This window comes from Tachyglossus aculeatus, chromosome 1 (assembly GCF_015852505.1).
Source record: "Tachyglossus aculeatus isolate mTacAcu1 chromosome 1, mTacAcu1.pri, whole genome shotgun sequence".
Classification (NCBI taxonomy): Eukaryota; Metazoa; Chordata; class Mammalia; order Monotremata; family Tachyglossidae; genus Tachyglossus; species Tachyglossus aculeatus.
This window is the reverse complement of record NC_052066.1, coordinates 159,897,861-159,917,440: the sequence shown is the minus strand read 5'-3', so window position 1 is coordinate 159,917,440 and position 19,580 is coordinate 159,897,861. Positions and strand designations below refer to the sequence as shown.

The window sequence follows — 19,580 nt, the reverse complement described above, 5'->3', positions numbered from 1 at the left end:
AAATTCAATCCACCAACAAGAAACCCAGACCCTTATTTTTTTCCAGCCTAACTCCAACCATTAACTGGATGAAAAGCTTATAACATGGTAAGCATGTTCCAAGTGCAAAAGCAGCAGGAGCATGAAGAAACTGCAAGGAGGGCAAAGACAGGACTGAAAAGGAGGCAGTGTGGGACCTAGCAGATAGAACACGGGACTAGAAGTCCTAGCCTCTGGCCTCAAATCAGCCACTTGGTGCTGTGTGACCTTGGACAAGTCACTTAACTTCTCTGTCCTTCAGCTTCCTCATCTGTAAAATGAGGATTCACTATCCGTTCTCTCTCCTACTTGGATTTGAAGCACCATGTTGGACAGGGACAATGACCTATTATCTTATATCTATACCAGTCTTTAACACAGTGCTTGGCATAGGACAAGCACTTAATAAATATCATTATTATTATTGATGGTATTTATTAAGCACTTCCTATGTGCAAAGCACTGTTCTAAGCGCTGGGGAGGTAACAAGGTGATCAGGTTGTCCCACAGGGGGCTCATGTCTTAATCCCCATTTAACAAATGAGGTAACTGAAGAACAGAGAAGTTAAGTGACTTGCCCAAAGTCACACAGCTGACAATTTGCAGGGCCAGGATTTGAACCCATGACCTCTGACTCCAAAGCCAGTGCTCTTTCCACTGAATCATGCTGCTTCTCTATTATTAGAGGCCCTATACATCTCTTCTCAGAAACCTGGGATCCAGGCCTATATGTTAGTGTAAATTCCACTCCAAAACAAGTAGAGGCAATAGCCCTTCCAGAAATCTGCTAGGAAATTGAGGAATCTGCCCCTTTGCCTATTGGAAAATGTACTTTTTTTTTGGTAACTGTTAAGCACTTACTCTGTGACAAGCACTGTTCTAAGTGCTTGAATAGACATAAGGTAATCAGGTTGGACTTCTAGCTCCATTTTTTGCAGTTACCTTTGTCCACCTCCAACCCAAGATATAATTGGTAGTTATGCTATATCGATAAAACACCAAAATATTTTACTGGCTGTTTTGACATGCAATACACTACAATACTGGAGTGCATAATTCCTGTGTGGTAGGGCCAGTCAAGTCAATGATGCAACAGCTCTTCAAGATGGATTCAACATATGTTTCCAAGTCACTGGAAAAGACTTTTGGCTCAATAGGCTATAAGCATCAAAAAATCTCTCGAGAAGCAGCGTGGCTTAGTGGAAAGAGCCCGGGTTTGGGAGTCAGAGGTCGTGGGTTCTAATCCCAACTCCACCACTTGTCAGCTGTGTGACTCCAGGCAAGTCACCTAGCTTCTTGGGCCTCAGTTACCTTATCTGTAAAATGGGGATTAAGATTGTGAGCCCCACGTGGGACAACCTGATTACCTTGTATACTCCCCCCCCCAGCGCTTAGAACAGTGCTTGGCACAAAGTAAGCTCTTAAATACCATAATAATTATTATTATTATCTCTAAGAGTAGATCTGGAATGGTTATTTACAAATTAAAGGAAATGATATTTGTTGGGAATAACAACCTTCTATGATTCAAATCTCTATTACCCTCAGTTTTGGCAAATTGGGTGTTTTCACTATTCATTTTGGCAACACATTTTTAAAGAGAGTTGTTGAAAGGGGTGCAGAGGGGCAATGATCACTGTTGACAAAACCGATCATTCTGTAAAATGTACCTCATTGTGTTTACACACTTTTCTAATACATCCACAAAAAGGACCCCCACATAGTGGCTTTGCATTGTGGATAACAATAATAAAATTTGTAAAGAGTTTCATATATAACAAGCACCTAGGTACAAGATAATCAGGTTGGACACAGTCTCTGTCCCACATGGGGATAACAACCTAAGTAAGAGGGATAAGCAAAATGTCCTAATAGAAAGAGCAGTAGGAGGACCTGGGTTCTAATTCTGGTTCTGCCACTTGTCTGCTGTGTGACCTTGGGCAAATCACTTCTCTGTGCCTCAGTTCCCTCACTTGTAAAATGATGATTAGGACTATGAGCCCCATGTGAAACACGGACTGTGTCCAACCTGATTAGCTTGTATCTACCCCAGCACATGTCTCAATGGAAAGAACAAGAGCTTGGGAGTCAGAGGTCCTGGGTTCAAATCCCAACTTCACCAATTGTCAGAAGTGTGACCTTGGGCAAGTCATTTCACTTCTCTGTGCCTCAGTTACCTCATATGTAAAATGGGGATTAAGACTGTGAGCCCTACATGGGACAACCTGGTCACCTTGTATCTTTGCCAGCGCTTTGCACATAGTAGGTGATTAACAAATGCCATTATTATTATTATTATTATTATTATTATTATTATTATTATTATTATTATAGTAAGCACTTAACAGGTGCCATTAAAAAAGGGGGGGTATCAAATCTCCATTTTATAGATGAGGAAACTAAGGCAAAGAGAAGCTAAGGAACTTGCCCAAGGCCACACAGCAGGCAAGCATAGTGCCAGAGATGAAAAACTTAAGTCCTCTCAGGTCTTTCCACCAGCATGGGCTGCTTCTTAGGGGGAAGTTAGAGAGGGAGTGTGTTTTCCCACCATTAATTCCTTGTGTGGATAAGAGTACATTTTCCCACTATTCAGAGGGTAGAATCTGATTTTACAAGATCTTGCAGATGAGAAATTATGAGATGGACTATACCCTTCTCCTCAATACGTTATCCAACCTTGGCTTCACAGACTCAGTCCTCTTCTGGTTCTCCTCGTATCTCTCTGGCCATACATTCTCAGTCTCCTTCACGGGCTCCTCCCCTCATCCCAGCCCCTTACTGTTGGGGTTCTTCAAGGGTCAGTTCTTGGTCCCCTTCTGTTCTCCATCTATACTCACTCCCTTGGTGAACTCATTTGCTCCCATGGCTTCAACTATCATCTCTATGCAGATAACACCAAAAGCTACATCTCCTCCCTTGTTCTCTCTCCCTCCCTCCCTCCAGGCTCGTATCTCTTCCTGCCTTCAGGATACTTCCACCTGGATGTTTCCTGCCTTCAGGATATTTCCACCTGGATATCCGCCCGCCATCTAGAGCTCCACATGTCCAAGACTGAGCTCCTTATCTTCCCTCCCAAACCCTGTCCTCTCTCTGACCTTCCCATCACTGTGGACTGCACTACCATCCTTCCCGTCTCACAAGCAGCGTGGCTCAGTGGAAAGATCACGGGTTTTGGAGTCAGAAGTCATGGGTTCAAATCCTGGCTCTGCCACTTAGCTGTGTGACTTTGGGCAAGTCACTTAACTTTTCTGTGCCTCAGTTACCTCATCTGTAAAATGGGGATTAAGACCATGAGCCCCACATGGGACAACCTGATCACCTTGTAACCTCCCCAGAACTTAGAACAATGCTTTGCACATAGTAAGTGCTTAATAAATGCCATCATCAGTATTATTATTATTATTATTACAAGCCTGCAACTTTAGGGTCATACTTGACTCCACTCTCTCATTCATCCCAGACATCCAATCTGTCACCAAAACCTGACGGTCTCATCTCCACAACATAGACAAGATCCGCCCTTTCCTCTCCATCCAAACCGCTACCTTGTTGGTTCAATCTCTCATCCTACCCCGACTGGATTACTGCATTGGTCTCCTTTCTGATCTGCCATCCTTCTGTCTCTCCCCACTTCAGTCTATTCTTCACTCTGCTACCCGCATTACCTTTGTATAGAAACACTCTGGGCATGTCACTCCCCTCCTCAAAAATCTCCAGTGACTGCCTATCAATCCTCACATGAAGCAAAAACTCCTATCGGCTTCAAAGCTCTCCATTACCTTGCCCCCTCCTACCTCAACTTCTCTCCTCCCTTCTCTCCTACAGCCCAGCCCACACTCTGCTCCTCTGCTGCTAACCTCCTCACTGTGCCTCGTTCTCACCTGTCCCACAGTCGACTCCTGACCTGGAATGCTTTCCCTCCACACATCCGCCAAACTAGCTCTCTTTCTTCCTTCAAAGCCCTATAAAGAGCTCACCTCCTCCAGGAGGCCTTCCCAGACTGAGCCCCCCTTTTCCTCTGCTCCTCCTCCCATCCCCACCGCCCCCATTCCCTCCCTCTGGCCTAACCCCCTTCCCCTCCCTATAGCACTTGGGTATATTTGTACATATTTATTACTCTATTTTATTAATGATGTGTATATAGCTAAAATTCTATTTATCTATTCTGATGGTATTGATACCTGTCTACTTTTGTTTTGTTGTCTGTCTCCCCCTTCTAGACTGTGAGCCTATTGTTGGGTAGGGACCATCTCTATATGTTGCTGATTTGTACTTTCCAAGCGCTTAGTACAGTGCTCTGCACACAGTATTCATTCATTCATTCAATCATATTTATTGAGCACTTACTATACTATTCTATTTATTTTGTCAATGATGTGCATCTAGCTTTACTTCTATTTATTCTGATGACTTGACACCTGACCACATGTTTTGTTGTCTGTGCTCTGCATTCAATAAATACGACTTGAATGAATGAATGCACGAATGAAAAAATATCTTCAAATCTGAGGAGATTCGATGATCACCTCTAGCTACTTATGTAAGATGCTAGGCTCATAAGGAAAAAAAAACTCAGTTCTGAATCACCCTGCCACTTAGCAACTACCCTGATGATCATCTGTAATGAAGGCTAAAGAATAAGCGTCACACTCACAAAACAAATCCAATGTTGATTTTGTTTTTGTCCCAAAATTTTCCTATTTCAACATTTTGAGAAGAAAGGAAGTATGTAAAGAATACTATAATAAAGGAAGGTGGACTGAGAAAGAAAAAAAGTTCAGAGAAAAGGGGATGAGTACACTCAGAATCCTAAACTGGTACTAAAATAAGTGAACGTGTAATGTGAATTCTGAAAAAGAGACAAAAGAAAGCCCAAGGAAAAAAAGAAAGAAATGCTTTGGGTACCTTAATATGTTTTATACCACAACTGACGAGTTTGTTTGGCTGGTACAAATCCCAAGAAATGTCAAATATCTGTAAATAAAAACAGAACTTGTAGTTAAATCATTTCAAATAAAATTATGACTTTTTGATATCAACTTATAATATGTATCCTGTTCTTCCACAAGCACTTCAGTGCTTAGAATAGTGCTTGACACTTAGTACGTGCTTAACAAATACTGTCATTATTATTATTATTATAAATCTCAATGATATTAATACTACTGTGCCTGATAAAATGCTGTGCAGTTACATTTATACTATATTAGGTGCTGTTGAAATGTATATAATAATAATAATAATAATAATAATGGTGGCATTTATTAAGCACTTACTATGTGCAAAGCACTGTTATAGGCATATACATTTCTTGGTGAGGATTAATGAAAATGTTTTTCATTATGGGTTTGGTATTTTCTTTTTCTGTATGTTGGAAAAAAGTATGGCTGGAGAAGAAAAAGTGTTTTGGAGAGACATGGAGAATACAGCTCATGATCCAGAGTTGCGGGTGAAGAAAGGCCAAGAAGGCTTACTGCACACAGTAAGCGCTCAATAAATACGATTGAATGAAAGAAACGGCATTGGGTACTGAGAGCCAAAACCTCTTCTTACCACTTTCTCCAACATCTTTTGATCCATTCTTTAGTCCTTTGAATCCCGGATTTCTTAATAGTACCCCCCTACTTAGAACCATCTGAATTTCAGGTTCACAGCACCAGCTCCAAAATACTTTTACATAATAATGGTATTTGTTACATCTTTACTATGTTCCAAGCACTGTTTTAAGCACTGGGGTAAATACGAGTTAATCAGGTTAGACACAGTCCCTGTCCCCCATGAAACTCCTACTCTTAATCCCCATTTTACAGTTGAGACAACAGAGGCCCAGAGAAGTGAAGTGATTTGCCCAAGATCACAAAGCAGACGCGTGGCAGAACCTAGGTCCTCCTGATTCCCAGGCCTTTGCTCTATCCACTAAGCCACAACCCCTCTATCCTCATGCCTTTTAGATTTCCTTTCCTATTCAGGACCACCTTCTCTGCTTAACTTTCCCCATACTGGCCAACTACGAAACCACCAGGCACGGGCTGGGCCAGAGCAGGACAGGGTTGGGAGTCTGCAGTGGCTGCAGGAGCATAAGGGCAGGGGCTGTGGAGTTTTCATTCATTCAATCCTATTCATTGAGCACTTACTGTGTCCAGAGCACTGTACTAAGTGCCTAGAAGAGTACAATACAACAACAGACACATTCCCTGCCCACAACAAGCTTTTTGTCAGGCAACCCCTTTCTTCCCCACCACCACTAGTAGCATTAGGATTAGGAGGTACAGGAGCAATTGGGTTCGCTGCTCTGTTTCTTTCATATACAACAGCTTTTCGGGCAATTGAAAATAGTGAATCATTCAAAGGGTACTTGAAAAATAATTTTACACCTGAATCACACAAACCAAAATATGCAAACTCAAATAATGAAATCAAAGTCTAAAAACATCCAAAACTTTAAAGGTAAAATATCAAGAGATTAAAATTTCAAAAATTCCCTATGAAATATAAAAATATTTGCTCAAACTATGCCCACTCAAGGTCAAGAATATTTTTGATGGATATTTGTCCACTCAGTTAATAAGCCTAAGCCTTTTGGAATGAGTCCATTTAATAAATTACTTGAATCGAAAAAGAAAAATTAACATTTATTCATTCATTCAGTCGTATTTATTGAGTGCTTACTGTGTGCAGAGCACTGTACTAAGCGCTTGGGAAGTACAAGTTGGCAACATATAGAGATGGTCCCTACCCAACAATGGGCTCACAGTCTAGAAGGGGGAGACAGACAACAAAACAAAAGTTGTCTAATGAAATAAGAAACTACTTTTTATCCAAATGAATTGTGTCAAATGGATCGTTCTTAATCTTTCTGATGTAAAAGAAAAATCTTTCAAACCTGTGCATATTAAAGATAATATATTTACATCCTATTTTACTTTCTGATTGTTGGTTTGACATCACTTTTCATCTTGGATAAATATGTATAATTTAAAACTCTGACCACGCAGTGCCTTGATTTATCCAGTTTAAATCTGATTGACACAAGAACCCCTGTTCAAATTCAAAAGCTGAAAAATGGAGAGCACATTACATTCGGAGAAAGAGTTGAGATGCATTTTGAATTTAAGATCAACATCTAAGCAGTGCATTAGACACAGTGTGTACACATATATATATATATATATATTATGGTTTTCACCTTGTGCTCTGTTTGACTAAAAGAACAATTATATTAAGTGAAGTGAGGTTGCAGTTCATGGCAATAATGAAAAAAATGCATCTGATACAAAAGTTATAAACTACAGAATAATGAAATACACTTACCCTATCTGTATGACCAGGGGCCATAGACAACATTTTTCCTTTTCTCCAATCCCACACACAGATAGCATTCTTCGAATCAAGGCCAACTGAAACCAAACGCTGACCATTTCCAGGGAGTTAAAAAGAAAGGTAATTTAATATAAAATAGTCTACCTGTAGAACAACTTTTTTCTTTTAAGTCTTAGTTTAATAACTTGGAGAATATAAAATATTTATTTCTATATTTGATTAACTAGCGTCCATAATCTATAATAAAAGGCTTACTGAACAACAAAAAAACCCACAAATATATATCTAGGGGTAAATAGAATCAAATCTTAATCACCACTAGGAGAAAAAAAGTGCATGTATAAATGAAGCCAAAGATAAAACAGCAGTGTCTAACCTGATTATTTTGTATCTACCTCAGTGCTTAGTTCAGAGCTTGGCACATAGTAAGCACTAAATGATGACCACAATTATTATCAAAACCTTAATTTTAGGCATTACTTCTAATGCATTCCCACAAACCAAGAGCTTTAAACATCCATTTGAATTATTCATTCCTTCAGTTATTTACACCATTTTATACAATTGCTATCAATTGTTATCAATATCAAAAAAGGTTCATTCCAAATTACTTCTGTTAACATTTTTCTTTAATGTTGAGGTGGATTCTAATCCCACTCTGCCACTTGCCTGCTGGGTGTGAGTTACAATTGCTCTGTGGGTCATCTTCCTCACCTGCAAAATGGGGATTAAATCCTACTCAGATTGAAAGCCCCATGTGGGACCAGATTATTTTATATCTACCTCAGTGCTTAGTACAATGCTTAGTTTGGAGTAAGCAATTAACAAATACCACAATGATGATGATGATTCATGAATTGTTAACATGTTGAACACATTAGAGCTGTAACATAAAATGATTAACATTAAAATGCAGTTAAAAATCCCCCAAAGGCTAATATTTAACAATCACAGGTAAAATTATATACTCTATATATACACGTATATATGAACCTGACCCCCCAAAAAACCCTATTTGGTGTATTATAATCATGTCAATCATTTTACATTTGTAACTCATATTGGTTATCTATTAAGTACAACTTTGATAATCTATGGGGAGCAAAATCTTTATTATTTATACAGTATACAAAAATTGGAATTTAAAACTTGATTTTTGTGTGGATATACATACTGAAGCAATGGACTTGCTTCACTACTTTTCTAGTCATCAGAAAATATGATTTTATGATAGGTATCTTTGTGCACATAACATTACATGAAATGTTTTAAGCTCAATATTGCCTAAGTATTATATTGTGATCAGATTCATTTAGATGAAATAGATAAAAAACAGCAACACTGGTGATTTTATGATGTTTACTAGAAAATTAACAGTACAATTACCATTGATTAAAGTTTAATCAATGCGATTATATAATCCTAATTACTGAGCACACAAAATCCTTAGATTGGTCGCAATGCTGATATAATGCTGTAAGAAAATGAAATTAACTTTTTCAGATTTCTAAAAATAAGCAAATTAACAGGAGTTTGAAGAGAGATTACTGTCTCTGGTACTTCAAATTTGATAGTGACTACCAACACATTTTTTGAGCACCTGGAGGTGGAAAAGAGGAAGCAACACCAGTGAAAACTCTCTCTCTCTTTTCTCCCCCCTCCATCCCCTGACCAGGTTCCACTCCTTTCTTCACTACTGCTATCTCTTTCCCATCCTTCACTACCCTCTGGCTGTTCTCTCACTCGCTAAAATCTTTTTCTGGAGCTAGATGCTTGACCTTTGTGAATGCACAAACTGAGGGAAAGCAAATTTAGATAAGCAGAACACAAGAAATGTCAGACCAAGGAAAAATCTAGCCCAGCATGCTGCCTCTCTGGGCTCTGCTCCCAGTATTCCCTGTGCACTATGGGCTGCCCACGTGGACTTAAGCTACCACTTATCATGGCCCAGACCTCTCCCCCATATGGCTGCTTGATTCTTCTGGGTTCCTGCCACCCCACCTCATCGCAACCATCAGGGCTCTGCACCAGCTCTCCCTCCACTTCCCAAGGAACCTCCATCCTGACCCATTTCCATCCACCCCAGTGGAACAGAGAAAAGCAGCCACAGCATGGACCTGCCTCCATGAAAATTTGGGAAAGATGTGGCAGCTCCCTGCTCTAACAATCACGGAGGCCACAGTTTTGAACATGGATTCTGAGCCTTAAGGAGCCTGAAATTCTGCTCCTCTAGCCACAGTACCCTACTGAGCTTTGTTTTTGTCTTTATGTTGTCTTATTGCTCTGGTTCATATCTCCTTCAGTATCTATCACCAGATCCTTCTTCCTCATTTTTTTTTGGAGACTGTGAGGTCCCTGAGGAACAGGGACTGTATCTAAATCCCATCTATGTATTGTTACCCAGTACGTAATAATAATAATGGTATTTTAAAAATAATAATGATAATAATAATTTTGGTATTTGTTAAGCGCTATCTGCAAAACACTGTTCTAAGCATTGGGGAGGCTATAAGGTGATCAGGTTGTCCCATGTGGGGCTCACAATCTTAATCCCCATTTTATAAATGAGGTAACAGGCACAGAGAAGTTAAGTGATTTGCCCAAAGTCATATAGCTGACAATTGGAAGAGCCAGAATTTGAACCCATGACTTCTGACTCCAAAGCCCGGGCTCTTTCCACTGAGCCATGCTGGTGCTTACTATGTGCCAGGCACTGTACTAAGTGCTGGGGAAGATACAAGGTAATCAGGTTGGATAGAGTCCCTGTCCCACATAGGGCTCACTGTCTTGATCCACATTTTACAGATGAGGCACAGAGAAATTAAGTGACTTGCCCAAAATCACACAAGAGACAAGTGGCAGAGGCAGGATTAGAACTCATGTCCTCTGACTCCCATGCCCATGTTCTTTCCACTTGACCACACTGCTTCCCAGTGCTCTGCCCACAGATAAACATTTAAAAAATACCATTACTACTAGTACCCTCTAACCCTGTCCTCTCTGTCTATACCTCTGACCTTCTTAAAAGTACTGCTCCAACTCTCCCCTTTAACATTGCTGTTTGCAAATGAATCTTTCTCTTTTCACAGTTCCCTACTGGTGAGACATAATTAACTAATCCATTGGATTTAATTTGCAGTGGTTTTGTTCTCAGTTGTGATACTTAATAGGCATTTTCAAGATCTACCAACAGCTCAGGGCTCTGCACACAATAAGCACTGACTAAATATGAATTAATGAATGAATAAAGGCAGCTACCTATAAGAAAAGTGGTAGGAAGGAAGCAGACTATTGGATTTATTTCAAAAAAAGTAGCATTTGCCATGATTGAACAATGGATGATCAATGTTCAGTTACCTTTAATATATCTCAGAACTGTATTCCTTAAAGCTTTCTTTCCTTCATGTCTTTGTAACATACCTATCCACTGAATTTATTGAGTACTTACTGTGTACAGAGCACTGTACTAAATGCTTGGAAGAGTACAAACTAATATAACAGAGACATTCCCAGCCCACATTGAGTTTACAGTCTAGAGGGGAATGGGGGTGGGGGAAGAGTGCATAATAGAGTTCCCATATCCATAGTGCTCTTTTTTAAATACATTTTTGTGAGAGCATTATTATAATTTAATGCCAGGATTTCTTTCAGTGTTCTCTCAATTGGAGATAATGCTGCTACATTTATTTTGGTTTAAACACCTTTATTCCTCTCCTCAACTTTTAAAGTATTTCAACTGATTTGGATAAAGTGATTATAGTCCACTTTAGCATTTGCTACTTAATATAGATAATAACAGCTCTCCACTATGGTAGCATAGGGTGCCTTTTTGCTGAATAAAATGTGAAAAACATAAGAAGTGTGAACATTTGATAAATATTTACATATAGATAGGCATCTAATTGAAAGTATTCATTATTCATTCATATATGCATTGCTAATTAATCATATAGCTATACTTATGTTTTCATTGTACATTTTGAATAGACTTCCACTGTTTTGGTCAATATTTTAGATCTCAAGATTGCATAATGTACTTTACATTATTTCCAAAGGGAAAATATATTTCACTTAGGGATCTTTCACTTAACACTATTTTCATACAACCAATTAAGAGCACTCAGTGGGGTATAGTAGTTTTGAAAATGGGTAACATTAATGAGGCTGACATTTTCCTGACCCAAAATCTATTTGGCTCTAAAAGAAGGCATTTAAGGAAAGCTTAAACTTTGAATTTTTATTAAATATATTTATAGACATCAATAAACAGAATTTATTGAGCAGTTAATATATTCAGAGACGTGTACTAAATTTTTGAAAGAACATCAGAGAAACAGTCCCTAACCTCAAGGAGTTTGTTATCTATCAGGGGAAACTGAGATATAAGTCATTCACAAAAAGGCACATCCATTTATAGCAAAATTATGGAAGAATAAATGGATAAATAGGCATAAATAGATATTAATCTAGAACATGTTGAAGTGTTAAGTATATAAACATAAGGGCAGTTGTTGGATGGACACAATCTGGAGAGGTGGAGTTTAATCAGGGTATGTCTTCTGGGGGAAGTAGGTTTTCACAAAAGCTTTGAAGAAGGGGAGAGCTGTGATCTGGTGAAATGATGTGAAAAAAGCATTCCATACAGGGAACAGGGTGCGATTTTAAGTGGTGGAATGTAGATTTGAAGTGGAAGAGAGTTAGTGTGGGCCGAAAGAAGACAGTTTCCTGGGATATAATGAGCCAAGAGAGAAAGCTCGTCAGTAAAGGAATAGAGCTGATGGCATGACAAAGCCAATGGTCAGAAGATTTTGCTTTATGTGGATTAAGAATGGAGGGATCTTGGAGCTGAGAGACTTGAAAAATGACCTGGGCAGCAGAGTGAAGTACAGGCAGAAGATGGAGAAGTTGGAGAAAAGAAATATGACTAGTAAGAAAACAGAGTCTGTAGCCTAGCTGGGATACAATGCACACACACACACCTACATGCTTATTACATATGCTCATATATTGTACAATATTGATCAATATTAAAACATATCCACATAAATAAAATGTCAGAGTGTATGGTGTTCATAATAAATATTGTCAACCACTCTACTGTTAGAGTATAAGGGCCTTGTGGACAGAGAACATGCCTCAATCTTCTGTTGAACTTCCTCAACCACTCATACAATGCATCACACCCAGTAGGAGATCAATAAATATATCATTACCCCTACCACTACTGTCCTTAAACAAAACATTTCGGTCAAATGATTTACAGTCTGAACGTTCAAAACGTGGTGCTTGATAACTTCCTCTAATAAACAAAAAAAAAACTTGGAAAAAATTATTTGGGGTTTTGTTTTGTTTTTGAAAAAAAGGACCACATACTTGCCCATCTAAGTCGAACGCCAAGCAAGCTATACCATGGGTATGGACATCCTTCAGTAATGATATCGTTTGCACAGTGTATGAATCCCAAACACAGATATATGGATCCTTCCCAACTTGTCCTGTTGCTACCAGCACTCTTTCAGGATGTAATGCAAGGCTGCCAAAAAGAAAAAAAAACCAGTCAATAGTTTTAACTGCCTGGAGTTTACTCTTTTGTTTTTGCAGTACATAGCATATAGCATTATAATAAATTATTTAATTTATTAAACATTAATTTATTTTATTATAAAATACATTATTTTGATTTTAAGCTAAATGAGCCCTGAGAAATAGCCTTTTTTTAGCGGTATTTAAGTACTTCATATGTGCCAGGCACGGAACTAAGTGCTGGGGTAGATACAAATTAATCAGGTTGGACACGGTCCATGTCCCACAGAGGGCTCACTATTTTAATCCCTATTTCTACACAAGAGGTAACTGAGGTACAGAGAAGTTAAGTGACTTGCCCTAGGTCACACAGCAGACAAGTGGCAGAGGCAGTATTACAACACAGGTCCTTCTGACTCCCAGGTCCATGCTCTATCCACTAGGCCACGGAGCGCTTACTGTGTGCAGAGCACTGTACTAAGCGCTTGGGAAGTACAAGCTGGCAACATATAGAGATGGTCCCTACCCAACAACGGGCTCACAGTCTAGAAGGGGGAGACAGACAACAAAACAAAACATGTGGACAGGTGTCAAGTCATCATCATCATCAATTGTATTTATTGAGCACTTACTATGTGCAGAGCACTGTACTAAGCGCTTGGGAAGTACAAATTGGCAACATATAGAGACAGTCCCTACCCAACATTGGGCTCACAGTCTAAAAGGGGGAGACAGAGAACAAAACCAAACATACTAACAAAATAAATAGAATAGATATGTACAAGTAAAATAAATAAATAAATAAATGGAGTAATAAATATGTACAAACACATATACATATATACAGGTACTGTGGGGAAGGGAAGGAGGTAAGATGGGGGGGATGGAGAGGGGGACGAGGGGGAGAGGAAGGAAGGGGCTCAGTCTGGGAAGGCCTCCTCAAATAGAAATAAAGCTAGATGCACATCATTAACAAAATAAATAGAATAGTAAATATGAACAAGTAAAATAGAGTAATAAATCTGTACAAACATATACAGCTGCTGTGGGGAGGGGAAGGAGGTAGGGTGGGGGAGATGGGGAGGAGGAGAGGAAAAAGGGGGCTCAGTCTGAGAAGGCCTCCTGGAGGAGGTGAGCTCTCAGTAAGGCTTTGAAGGGAGGAAGAGAGCTAGCTTGGCAGGTGTGCAGAGGGAGGGCACTCCAGGCCAGGGGGAGGACGTGGGCCAGGGGTCGACGACGGGACAGGCGAGAATGTGGTACAGTGAGGAGGTTAGCAGCAGAGGAGCAGAGGGTGCGGGCTGGGCTGTAGAAGGAGAGATGGGAGGTGAGGTAGGAGGAGGCAAGGTGATGGAGAGCCTTGAAGCCAAGAGTGAGGAGTTTTTGCTTGATGCGTAGGTTGACTGGTAGCCACTGGAGATTTTTGAGGAGGGGAGTAACATGCCCAGAGTGTTTCTGCACAAAGATGATCTGGGCAGCAGCTGGGCTGTCCCGGCAGCACTTCAGTATAGACTGAAGTGGGGAAAAACAGGAGGATGGGAGATCAGAGAGGAGGCTGATGCTCTCAGTTCTGTGCTCTTTCCACTAGGTGACATAGCTTCTCTCACTATGCTTTGTCTTGTCCCTTCCATCACCAACCTCCTGCTCACACCCTCCCTTCTGTCTGGAATTCTCTTCCCTTCACACTGGCAGATCACTCGTCTCCCCACTCTCCAGGCCCTTTCCAAATCACATCCCCTCCCAGAGGCCAACGCTGATTAATCTCCCATTTCCCCATCCTATATCCCCCTTAGCTGCTACTTCAGAATTTCTGCATCACTGAAGTACTTGGGCATTCATGCCTCTCATGTAGCATTTATGTACATACCTTTATACTCTATTGCTTCCTCTTACCTGTAATTTATTTTATTGTCTTTTTCCCCTTACTAGATTGTAAATTCCTTGAAGACAGGGATTCTGTCTACTAACTCCATTGTAGTCCTCCAATACAAGGTTTGGCACACAGGACACATACTACTACTGACTGAGGTTAGGATGCTCCAGCTGTGGCTGTAGTGGCTGGGTAGTCAGCAGTCCCCAACCAAGGCTAAAAAACTCAGGCCCCAGACCTGCAGAAAACTACAGCCATGCTGCAACGTCCACATCAGATCAACAGGGTGAGACAATGAAGCAGGAGCAGTTGGGTGAATGTGGTGTGCTTTGGCTGTTGTGGGCAGGGAATGTGTCTACTGACTCTGTTATCTTGTACTCTCCCAAACACTTAGTACAGTACTCTGTACGGAGTAAGTCTCAATAAATGATTGATTGGTATGTGCATTATTAATCATTTCTCTCATTCATGAAACACCTTCAATTTGCAAATCTGTACTAAACTATAGGATAGAAGCAAGAAAATTCAATTCCTGGCTCCCAGAAGCTCACAATCTATGCGGGGGGGTGGGGGGTGAGAAATCAAGCCTTAGGACAGTAGAAATATTAAACGACCATAAAAAAATTGAAATATGAGAACCAAAACATAGCACCAGTAAAATATGGAGGTTAAACAGAGTACTTGGAGAGTGTACCAGAAAAAAATATCTTCTGTTCCAAACTGCTACAATCTTCCTGATATTCTAAAAATCTAGACGCTTCCCCAGGCATTAGAAAGCCCCCTGCAAATCCTAGTGGGTACGTTGATATTTATATATGGGTATGTTGTCCCAGTTCTTGCCTTCTGTTTGGTTCTCTCTCACTTCTTTTTTCCCCTTCTCTTTCTCTGAATTCTTCCCCATCAATTTCCTTGCCCTTTCCCATAATCATTAACAACATTTATTAAGCACACCTACTATGTGTAGAGCACTGAGTTTAGGACTTGGGAACAAGGCTGGCCCCAGGGTGGTGATATGCACCTTCAGGCAAGAGCTCAGTGGGCCTACCTACCATAAGACCTGATGACATCATGTGGCCTGCTCCATGTCACAGCATCTCACAGCACTGCCCTTTGAATCAATGTACTGCTCTGTTCTTGGTCATTTAAAGGCTGACTGCTAAATGCTTCTACATTCTGCATTAATAGTTTGCAAGAGCTAAGAGTATCACAAATACTTTGGCTATTGAAACCTTCAAAGCAAACACGGGTTGTATGTTTTAAACCAAAGAAAATGCCTGAACAATCTGTATGCAGAATCTGCAACACTGGAAAGATCATTATTACAGGGAGAGTGGGAGCACTAGGCAGTCTTACAAATGTCAGTAGTCAGCACTTATGGTGCAGAACTGGCAAGCAAAACCTAAAATGCATTCTGGACTTTTCGATGGGGCCAAATTTAAGAGTTGCAGGACGGTCACCACATTCTACTACCCATAATGCTCTTTCCACCTTGTAACCACCAGGCATGATCTTCCTAAAATCTCTCCTGGACTTCTTCAATCTCACTCTCCTATCCTTCCCTGCAGTAATTCAAGAACTCTTCCACCTCCTCTTAAAATCTACCCCCTCCACCGCTGTGCCTCCAACCCCATCCCTTCATACCTTAAGACACTCGCCGCCTCCCTTCTCTCCCTGACCAACACCTTCAACCACTCACTTTCCAGTAATTCTTTCCTTACTTCTATCAAACATGCCTCTGTATCTCCTAAAAACTCTCCTTCAACCCCAGGACACCATTCAGTGTCCTGGGGTCAATCTCCCTTCTTCCTTTCCAAATGCTAAGTTGCCCCACTTTCTTTTCTCTAATTCTCTCCTTGAGCCCTTCCAAACTGCCTTCTGTTCCCTTCACTCCATGGAAACTGTCCTCTCAAAGGTCACAAATGATCTCCTTTCCAAATCCAATGGCCTCTGCTCCATCCTAATCCTCCTCAACCTCTCAGCTGCCTTCGAACACTGTCAACCACCTCCTTCTCCTGGAAACATTATCCAACCTTGGTTTCACTGACACTGTCCTCTCCTGATTCTCCTCATCTCTCTGGCTGTTCATTCTCAGTTTCTTTTGTGGTTTCCTCCTCTGCCTCCCACCCCCTAACTGTGGGGGGGTCCCTCAGGGTTCAGTTCTGGGTCCCCTTCTATTTTCCATCTACATCCACTCCCTGGGAGAACTCTTTCATTCCCATGGCTTCAACTACCACCTCTTTGCAGATGATTCGGCCCTCGTCCTCCCCCTGGCCTGGAATGCCCTCCCTCTGCACATCCGCCAAGCTAGCTCTCTTCCTCCCTTCAAAGCCCTACTGAGAGCTCACCTCCTCCAGGAGGCCTTCCCAGACTGAGCCCCCTATTTCCTCTCCTCCTCCCCATCCCCCCTGCCCTACCTCCTTCCCCTCCCCACAGCACCTGTATATATGTTTGTGCAGATTTATTACTCTATTTACTTTACTTGTATATATTTACTATTCTATTTTATTTTGTTAATATGTTTTGTTTTGTTGTCTGTCTCCCCCTTCTAGACTGTGAGCCCGCTGTTGGGTAAGGGCCATCTCTATATGTTGCCAACTTGTACTTCCCAAGCACTTAGTACAGTGCTCTGCACACAGTAAGCACTCAATAAATACGATTGATTGATGGATTGAATGAATGATTCCCAAATCTACATCTCTCTCCCTCTTTGTGGTCTCACATTTCCTCCTGCATTCAAGACATCTCTACTTGGAGAAGCAGTGTGGCTCAGTGGAAAGAGCACAGGCTTTGGAGTCAGAGGTCATGGGTTCAAATCCTGACTCCACCACTTGTCAGCTGTGTGACTTTGGGTACGTCATTTAACTTCTCTGGGCCTCAGTTACCTCATCTGTAAAACGGGGATTAAGACTGTGAGTCCCCTGTGGGACAACCAGATCACCTTGTAACCTCCCCAGCGCTTAGAACAGTGCTTTGCACATAGTAAGTGCTTAATAAATGCCATCATCATCATCATATGTCCTCCCATCACCTCCATCTTAACATGTCTAAAAGAGAACTCCTTATCTTCCCACCCTAACCATGTCCTCCCCCTCTCCTCTCCCATCACTGAAGATGGCACCACCACCCTTCCTGTCTCACAAGCCCATAACCAAGGCAGTACCTCGACTCCTCTCTCATTCAACCCACATCCATCATTACATCCTGCCGATTCCACCTTCACAACATAACTAAAATCTGCCCTCACCTCTCCATTCAAACTGCTACCACATCAATCCACTCTTCAAGGAAGTAGGGGTACAGGAAGAAGAGAAAGGGACCCAGAAATGGGCTCTGAGGGACCCCCAAAGTTAGAGGTTGGGAGGCAGAGGAAGATCTGGTAAGAGAGACCAAGAAAGAGTGGCCAGAGAGAGAGGAGGAGAGCCAGGAAGAGGACACTATCAGAGAAACCAAGGTTAGATCGTGTTTCCAAAATAAAAGGGTGGTTCACAGCATCAAAGGCAAACAAGAAGTCAAGCAGGATGAGGATGGAGTAGAAGATACTTTTTTAAGATATTTAATTGCCTTGGAGAAAGCAGTTTCAGTGGAGTGGAAGGGGCTGAAGCAAAACAAGGGAGTTGGAGGAGAGGAATGGTTTGAGGAGTTTGAAGAAAAATGGGCCAATAGCTATATGGTATAGAAGAATCAAGAAGAGGAGACTGAGGCACTGAGAGGTTAAGCAACTTGCACAGGGTCACAAAACAGTAGCCCAAGTAGTTGGGAGGCTGGGAAAGAAACACAGGTCTCCCAACTCTTATACAAAAGTTCTTTCCATTAAGCTAAGTGCTCTAAAGAAACAATAGATCCTATTTTCATGAAATATGGAATTGTGTTACCTTGTACAAATGACTGGCTCTACCATGACGTAAGATTCACTCCTTAGTAATATTAAAAATAAAATCATGCTAATCTGGTATCTCTAACTGCTTAAAATGATGGTGTTAAAATATAATAGGATTATTACACAATGAATAGTGACCAGCTGTTCCAAATCTCCACTGGGAACATAAGGCAGAGAGGAAATAATTTACATTAGATATGAAAAAATAATTTCCTGCTAGTGAAATTTCCTGCATTGAAACTCTCCATACAGTTACTATTTCCTAATGGGACAATCTTGAGCTAAAATAATAGGTATGAAAGGATGACTGAAAGGTTCATAAAAGCCCACTTTGAGTGTCATTGTTCAAGAAGACATTGCTGACTTGTACTTTCCAAGAACTTAGTACAGTGTTCTGCACATAGTAAGTGCTCAATATGATTGACTGAATGAATCAATTAATTAAAAGAAGATAATTCTCCCTTACAAAAAATCAGATAAATTTTAAGGTCATATTCAAAAGAGCAATGACTATAAATGTTTCTCTAGTATGAGAAAGGAGGCTATTAAAGACAAAATGTGCAGAAATACAGGGTTGGGGAGATTCTTCTCTTCTGCAACCTTAAAAAATAATTTGATAGGTCACCTTCACAATAAATGTACGATTTTCAGGAAATTAAAATGATCATATGTGCTCAGAAACAAGTAACTTTAGTATATACACACCCCATTATGATGATGGTGAGGATGATAAGCATCCTCTTTCTACAAATCCACAAAAATCAAAAAGGAAAATCTCAAAGGAATTTTGTAATAGAAGAATTCTAGCTACATACTATTATTAGACCTAAGAAAACGTTTGGAGAGCAGATTTGTTCGGTTGATTTTTCAATTTTTTAATAGTATTTGTTAAGTGTTTACTATGTGCCAGGCACTGTACTAAGCACTGGGGCAAATACAAGCTAACCAGGTTGGACGCAGTCCACATCTTACATG

The 19,580-nt window shown here is 40.6% G+C and overlaps 1 protein-coding gene across 4 annotated transcripts in view; it reads right to left on the bottom strand.

The window, feature by feature from the left end:
• EML5 (EMAP like 5) overlaps positions 1 to 19,580 on the bottom strand; it is a 171,105-nt gene that overhangs the window by 122,873 nt on the left and 28,652 nt on the right. For all 4 annotated transcript variants that reach the window (XM_038744472.1, XM_038744473.1, XM_038744474.1 and 1 more), the window contains exons 2-4: positions 12,712 to 12,871; positions 7,330 to 7,428; positions 4,924 to 4,992 (exon numbers count right to left, since the gene is read on the bottom strand). In XM_038744472.1, coding sequence (XP_038600400.1) covers positions 4,924 to 4,992; positions 7,330 to 7,428; positions 12,712 to 12,871 — 328 coding nt within the window. The remainder of the gene's footprint in view (positions 1 to 4,923; positions 4,993 to 7,329; positions 7,429 to 12,711; positions 12,872 to 19,580) is intronic.